General features: G+C 39.2%; 1 protein-coding gene and 1 long non-coding RNA gene across 2 annotated transcripts; both read left to right on the top strand.

Annotated features, from left to right (window-relative positions):
• The first annotated feature begins 244 nt into the window (after positions 1-244).
• On the top strand, positions 245-1,107 carry LOC108923621 (uncharacterized). The gene is made up of 3 exons (XR_001965238.2): positions 245-297; positions 583-676; positions 781-1,107. It is a non-coding gene; the product is annotated as an uncharacterized LOC108923621 (long non-coding RNA).
• Positions 1,108-2,015: 908 nt separating this feature from the next.
• LOC108923618 (junctional adhesion molecule B-like) lies at positions 2,016-6,911 on the top strand. Its single transcript, XM_018734487.2, has 7 exons — positions 2,016-2,069; positions 4,086-4,451; positions 5,189-5,446; positions 5,839-5,947; positions 6,104-6,155; positions 6,239-6,319; positions 6,411-6,911. Exons 2-7 carry the CDS (start codon positions 4,208-4,210, stop codon positions 6,504-6,506), a joined length of 840 nt encoding a protein of 279 aa, XP_018590003.1. The 5' UTR covers positions 2,016-2,069; positions 4,086-4,207; the 3' UTR covers positions 6,507-6,911.
• Positions 6,912-8,224: the final 1,313 nt, after the last annotated feature.

The following is an 8,224-nucleotide window of genomic DNA, read 5'->3' as shown; positions in this document are numbered from 1 at the left end:
TGCACCAGTCTTTTAGCTACTGAACCTCCTCTCTGTATTCTGACTCGTCATTCTTGCTGACGAGATCCACTACGGTCGTGTTGTCGGCGAACTTTATGATGTGGTTTGAGCTGTGCATTGCTGCACAGTCGTGAGTGAGCAGAGCAAACAGCAGTGAACTGCGCGCTTCCGCTTCCTCACACATCGCTTACGTCATTCCTTCCCCAGACCGATGGCATCAGGCGATGCCGAGGACTAGAGGCCTGGTCCCCGTAGCAAGCCAAGATCATGTAGCTTCTCCAGCAGATCATCATGCAGGTTGGGTGTTCGGTTATTTCTTCAATGTAGCAGTGTCTGGTAATGGTAGACACGAACACCAGTTACTCCCATGTCCATGTGGCGTAAGAAATAAAGAAAAAAAAAAAAAAAAAAAAAAACACCTTTTGGGTCCAGAGCAACTGCTCTGTGCTATTGCCGTGCTGCCATCTTACTTCCACCACCCATCATGTCTGACCGAGGACCACAATTCATGTCCAAGGTGTGGAAAGCATTCTGGCAGAAACTCAGTGTATCCATCAATCTCACCTCCGGTTACCACCCCAGGGCAACAGAGAAGTGGAGCAGGCATCGGCCACTTCCTCCAGAGCTACTGCGGCCAGAAGAAGGACCAGTGAGCACGGTTCTTGCCATGGACTAAGTATGCCCATAACTCCCTTTCATACTCCTCCACAGAACTCTCCCCATTCAAGTGTCTCCTCAAGTACCAACCTCCCCTGTTCCCATTGCATCCTGGCCCCACAGATGTCCCTACCGTTGAGTCCTAGTTCCAGAACAGCGAGGAGGTCTGGCATGTGGTTCAGGAGCACCTGTGCCAGACTGTCCACCACTACAAACAACAGGCTGACAAACATTGCCGCCCCCTGACCTTCCGTTCCTGCATTCCAAGCATCAACATGGGAGGATGTACTGCCGGTGGACTGGGTAGGATACGAGCCAGAGCAACGCAACTGGGTTCAGGCGTGCAACATCCTCGACCCGTCCCTCATCACCGACTTCCAGGGGAACCATCCGACTGGTTGGCACCCCATCCAAGAGGTCACCCTCCTTCCAGGGGTCACAGGGCAACCCATCCCCCACCACGAGAACAAGCCTATTAGTCCCTTGGTACTGACTAAGCAATCCTGCACTTGGATCCAGCCTTCTCCGTGTCCTCTGTTCTCCATGGCAGATGGTAAGTCTGTTTTTAAAATATTATAACAAAGAAGTTTAGTTTTAAGTTGACTTAAAATTCTTTTTTAAGTAGAACCTGCAAAGCTCTAATATTGAGGCTCACAGCACTGTAGGTTTGGATGGAGCAAAGATAGACGCACAGGCAACATTTATCTGGAAGGTTTTATCTGAACACCAGCACACACAGAAATGACGCTCTCTGTCCAAGGATGCTGTTTTGGCAAGGCCCTATACACCAAGCCAGCCCTCCCAGCCTGCTTAGTGCCTCCAGGCCCTCTCTACAGACTGGCAAACACAGTCACCCCATCATTTTCGCTAGAAGTGCCCCCAGTGGTTGCACACTTACATTTCACATTTTTCTGAGGATGCAACTAATTGCACACACACACGCACACACACACGCACACACACAGTCAGAACCGCTTGTCCCATACGGGGTCGCGGGGAACCGGAGCCTACCCGGCAGCACAGGGCGTAAGGCCGGAAGGGGTGGGGGGACACACCCAGGATGGGACGCCAGTCCGCCACAAGGCACCCCAAGCGGGACTCGAACCCCAGACCCCCTGGAGAGCAGGACCCGGTCCAACCCACTGCGCCACCGTGCCCCCCTTGCAACTAATTACAATAAGCATATTCCGTGCTCGAACACCAGTAACGCGGGTCGTTGCAATATGTTTGAAAATAGAGTAACAAAGGAAGCAAAGAGACGTTTAAATAGTTGCAAAAGAGCTGAATTGTTTCACAGCTTGCACAATTTAAGAGAAACCTCAATGAAGAAGAGCTGAAAGCATCAGTAACAGCAGAGATGGGACCTGGAGAGACATTGAACTTCTGGGCTCTGACTCTGCTGACTCTATCTGGTAAGAACACCAACAATGTTAACATTAAATTTCTGGGTTTAGAAATGTATCAGGTTTATATCCTAAAATAATAGAAACTGGGATGCTGTTAGCCATATTGTGACGAACAGACTAATGTTTTCTGAGTTTATTGATAAGCCCTTTATAAGTATTTGCAGTCATCTCTTGTCTAATTGGGAAAAAGTTTTTCAATGAAATCAATATTTCAGGTGAATTTCGCTTGTATATAGAATATGGAGTAACTTTTTCTGAAAAACGGCAGTTCCAGGACTAAAAAAAAGTGTAAGCTAAAATGAATAAAAATATAAACACAAACATGCTTATACATGTAACAATGATAATTCCAAAAAGTATTACATTTTGCCATAGCAAAACTTATTCCTTGCCTGTTCGTTAATTTTATTCATTTAGCTGACGCTTTTCTCCGAAGCAACTCACAATTTATTTAACCATTTATACATCTGGGTCATTTTAGTGGAGCAATTTAGGGTAAGTACCTTGCTCAAGGGTCTTAACGCCCTGTGTGTTGCTGGGTAGGCTCCGGTTCCCCGCGACCCCGTATGGGACAAGCGGTTCAGAAAATTGTGTGTGTGTGTGTGTGTGTGTGTGTGTACCTTGCTCAACGGTATTACAGCTGGAGATGATTTGGTCAAAAGGCAGCAACTCTAACCACTATGTCAATTGTCTAATCCCTATGTGTTTTATATATGTTATATTATTTATATATATATATTTATGTGTTTGTCCCTATATAAAGGTTTTCATTTATTTTTTATCAATAACCACTTTTCCAATGTATGTTTGTGGTAGACTAGATTTATATTATATTTCAAACATGGTTTGAATTTTAAATGAAGAAACAATTACAGAGCTTTTCAATTCCATACTAACAACAGATTAAAGTGATGTCTTTTCATAGTCTTTTATTTTCTTTTCATATTGTCATGTATTCAATTCAGTTTAGTGCAGTTTATTTGTATAGAGCAATCTTCTCACACAGTGACACAGAGAGCTCATCAGAGACATATTACAAACAAAATGCTGACTATAAAAGAAATTACTACAGTATGATATGTATTTCACTGTGGTTTGAAGAAAATTGATGTCTTAACCTATAGCTGGGCAGCTTGTGTTTTAAACTGTTGGGTTTTCATTTTAAAGTGCTTCACATCGGAATGTTCTGTTTTCTTTTTTAAATTAAAAACACAAAAGACAGAAAGGCTCTTTTCCTGCAGCAGATGTAGAGCACAGTATGTGTTTTATCTGTTTCTTAATGCTCCCTTTTAGTTGTTTTATACTGTGTAAACTTTGGGAGAAATTATTACAACAGCCACACAAGGTCCGTGGGGAGTTTTTACTAAGCAGCATAACTACAAACACATCTAAAAGAGAAACATTGAAAGTATCTTATGTATTTTTCAACACCACAGTTTCACTATATTAATTATTTTTATTGAGCTACCCTTATACCACTGTGTCTGACAGCCCGTTCCTTTTAAAACTTGTCACTGGATGAAAGTTGATTGGCATTCTAACAGTATCGCTTTCCCACCCGTTACTGAAGTAAAATAACCACATAATGGGAAAATAATAATGCCTTTGTACCCAGTCATAAGCTCGTTGTATTTAAAAAGATAAATGTTTCACAAGTTGTTGCAGCAGTTTTCATTGTATGGTACCCTGTTGTATGAGAGCTGAGTGTACATATTTTTATTTTTTTAGTGACTCAAAAAGAGCGGTGACAGAAATTTTAAATTTAAACAAGATCGATTTAAAACAGTGGCATTTCTTAACAGTTTTTCTCGAATTTCCTTCTTAGAAATTGTTTATTTTAAAAACAAAATATCAAATATATCATGACATGTCATGTATAAATTGCTCTCAGATTAAAAGAATCTAATAGCTCATTCTTTCTTTAATTGTCTCTACTAATATGTGAACTACACTGCCTGTATATGAAGTAATAATTGTCCCTACTGTACAGTATTACCAGCCCATGTTATTTTTGTCTTCCAGGGGTCCTGGGTGGTCAGTGGGCTGTATTGGTTCCAGAAAACGAAATCTGTGCTGTGAGAGGATCTACTTTGGTCATTCCCTGTACATATGATTATCCAGGGGGAAACCAAGTGAATACAACAATGTGGTGTTTCAGTCATAACAAAGATAGTTTATGTACTGAGCCACCATATGTTTGTCACAGTGAAAATAAACATTTAAGCTCTGTGTACAAAGACAGAGCAGAGTGTTTTGGGGATGAAGAGAAGAACTGCACTCTGAAGATAAAGAATATTAGACACACTGATAGTGGACTATATAAATTTAGATTTACCACTAATATGGACAGTTGGTGTGGTCAGCCTGGAGTGAATCTTCAAGTTGCTGGTAAGACTTTATTAATATATTTATTATATGTACAAGAATCAAAATGACAGAGAGAGCGTGAAGGATAAAGAGGAATGTGAATGCAATACGTCATGCTGGCTATTTGTCATTGAATTCCCTGAAGGAAACATAATAGTACTATCACATTTACTGATTTAGTTGATGCTTATCTTGAAAGAAACTTACAGGTTTAACCTACCTACGACTATGTACCAGTTCATACAACAGGGTAATTTTACTGTAGCAATTCAGGGAACATACCTTTCACAAGGGCACTACACCTAGAGGTAGGATTCAAACCTGTGCCTTTATGGTACAAAGGCAGTAGCTGTTACCACACACTATCAGCACTGTCACCAGAACTATGACACAATAGTAGAGTTTCAAATATTGAGAGCTACAAGGTGGTTATGTTAGAACTGGTCCAGGAAATATGGTATCCGGCCCTAGAGCTTTCCCACATTGCATTAAATTGATTGCTTCAGCTTGCACGTTCTGCCTGTGTCTGAGCAGTTTCCTCCCACACACACAAAAGTCCTGTTTCAGATATCTGAGGGGACTCTAAATTTCCTGTATTGAGCGTATACTTTAAGTGAGTAAATGTATGTGCATGACTGCACCCTGCCCTTCAGGATTCTGAACACCCTGCATTGAACAAGCACTTACTGGAATGAATGAATGAAAAAACAAACAAACAAACATTGCTTATTCTAAGGTCAAATTTTGTTTCCCTTTAGAATTGAGAGTGGTGATGATGTCATCTCCAGTAAATGGACCAATCAGAGAAGGATATTCAATTAAACTCATCTGTGAAACAGACAGGTGCTCTCTCAACCGATCAAAGTTCATATGGTTTAAGGACAAACAGCGCCTTCCAGAGACACACTCAACACTACACTTCAATCCTGTGTCTCTCAATCACACTGGAAACTACTCCTGTGCTCTACAAAAGAACAAAAATGTTCTTGCTATGGACTTTAGCCTGGATATTAATGGTGAGTGCAATACTTTGAATCTGTACTCACTATGAAACATTACTATGGTAAACTCTTCTAGACTGTAGTGTCATTTCTTTAAAGGTATTCTCTGATCAGATGAGTCTGAGCTAACTGAAAATAGTGACCTTTTTTAAATAGTGTTTCAGCACAACTTCATCTAGCTGTATTTTACATTTCAGCATTTTTGAAAGACATTATTTCAGTGTAATATCTCAGTATTCATTATATTACAAATCAACATTCTTTACACTATATAAGAAAGATGTTTTATTAGATTTATTTACTACAAATTTATACTTACTCTACACAAAGACACCTTTAACATATTTATTGGTTAAGAGTACAAATGTGAGACCACACTTTTATTTTCTGCAATTTCTGACTTGCAGCTAATATAATACCATCTTCTGAAATTTCTGTTGTTCAACTGATGATGTTAAGTGTGATTCTGCTGGTTCTCATCGTTGTGGGTCTTGTCATAATCATTTACATCAAGAGGTGAGTTTATTTGGTCCTTTACTATATACTAAATATTAGTTTTTTTATTTAAATTTTAAGTTTACTTACATTTGTACTTACATTTTGCATTATACATGTATGCCATTATAACATTCTTGAAGATTTCTCTTATCGCACCTGTTTTATGGCTTTCAGGAAGAAGGATCATTCGCTGACCATGGAACGTGACCGAAAAGATGATGTACAGGTAGACTTAATGTAGACTAATTAAGTAGAACAATGTTTGAAGAGGCCCAGCAGTGACTCTCATTGTGACTCCTGTCCCCACAGGAAGCTTCTAGGCACTCCAGCAATGACACCTATGTGTCTCTGGATGTGAAGTGTAGATTATCTGATTATGATACCCTGATGGTGAGTCTTGCTTTTATTTTAGTTTATTAATAACTCAGAAATTAATTATTTCACAGTTTGTAAGTTAATTGTCTCCTTTCCATTTTCTCAGGGAGTGAAGAGTGCAGCCAGGCACACAAACACTGAGCTCCAAACATCAACTGAATCTCCAATATATGAAAACACAAAGACGATGATGAGAAAATGAATAGATTGTTGATGACATCTGGCATTCAATAGTTTGCATGTACAACAAATAGATTTAATTAACATATTGTTTAATTAAAATTTTAAAGAACAAAGATGTATATTTGCAAAACATAAATGCAGCGATATAGTTGAACACATTAAATCTGACCTTACAATTTTAGATTTACTTTTTGTCCCCCTACTTCCAGTATGTTTTAGACTAAACTCTGTTTTTACAATTAACACAAAACATTACTGGTGTGAAACAACCTCAATGTCAGGCCTCAGCTTCTTCCATGTAACTTTAACTTGTACTTAGCATGTAGCTATGGATCATGAGGCAGATCACATGAATAAGAAAGTGCCAGTGCTACCTGCTGTGCCACTGTGTAGCCAAAGATTATTTTTTAAAAATTTTCTTAAATGAAACGCATAGTATTTTTTTTTCATTTGCACTTTTAAGACTTTTTTTTATTTTCTGTTGAATTTTTTAAATTATTTATTCTTCACTTTATCTGTTAACTTTGCATTTCTCAGGTTTTTTTTTTTTTTTGCTTTTCATATTTCTCTATCGGGGGGGGTGCGGGGGTGCAGTGGGTTGGACCACGTCCTGCTCTCCAGTGGGTCTGGGGTTCAAGTCCCGCTTGGGGTGCCTTGCGACGGACTGGCGCCCCGTCCTGGGTGTGTCCCCTCCCCCTCCAGCCTTACGCCCTGTGTTGCCGGGTTAGGCTCCGGTTCCCCGTGACCCCATGTGGGACAAGCGGCTCAGAAAATGTGTGTGTGTGTGTATTTCTCAATCTGATTTCTCACTTTGTTTCTCTTATTCCTTCTTCACCCATTTATGACATGGATGTACCACAGATGATTGCTTCTCCACTCAGTGTTATAATGTAATGCTCTGTATCATTTAGGTCTGAGCAAACCTAAATCACTGGTGCAAGGTTTTCCTCAGCTGCATCTGGACATAATAAACATTATTTGAGAAAGTGATATTGACTATCGTAGCTGCTTTCTAACCCTGTAAAATAACTGATAATAGCTAACAGCTAATCTCTCCCACCACTAAATCCTTTACTTCAAAATGATTGGTGTTAATGCATAAATTTGATAAATGTCATTTTTCTTCCAATAGAAAGGTATGAGAGGATGAGCGGTGCCACAGAGTTGTTTCAAAAATTTGGCTAAAGACCAATGAGTATCCAGAAATTTGGTGAATGTCCATTGAGGTACCAGATGCTTTGTTACTAGTCAAAATTATTTCAAATCCTGCTTAATGACCAGTGAGGTTCCAGATGTTTGGTTAATGATCAATAAAAGCAGAAATAAATTAATATGCAAAAAGAAAACTAAAATTACAAGAAGCATGTGCAGAAACACAAGGAGCTGAAAAATTAAAAAATGGGCAAACCAAACCAGCCATTCAAATAAAAGTAAAAAGAAAAGTAGAGAAACAAACAATTAAACATGCAAATAAAATTTAATTAGACTATGGTACTAATTAGAATAATAACACTATGGAGTTAATTTTCAAAATTCATGAATGGCTTAACTTTACTTTGCGAAATAATTTCTCTGTTTCTCCTGTCATTTCCAGTCTGGGAATATGGTTGTTTTGCTCTTGTTTTCATTGTCCCTGTGTTGAGTTCTGTGTGCTATAGTCAAGTTTATTTTCATCTTATTCACTTATTTTTCACATTCACTTATTTTGATACTTTCAAGCTCTGTTTCACAGACTGT

The sequence above is a fragment of the Scleropages formosus genome, chromosome 6 (assembly GCF_900964775.1).
Source record: "Scleropages formosus chromosome 6, fSclFor1.1, whole genome shotgun sequence".
Taxonomy (NCBI): domain Eukaryota; kingdom Metazoa; phylum Chordata; class Actinopteri; order Osteoglossiformes; family Osteoglossidae; genus Scleropages; species Scleropages formosus.
The sequence above is the reverse complement of the archived record's forward strand: the minus strand, read 5'-3'. Positions and strand labels throughout refer to the sequence as shown.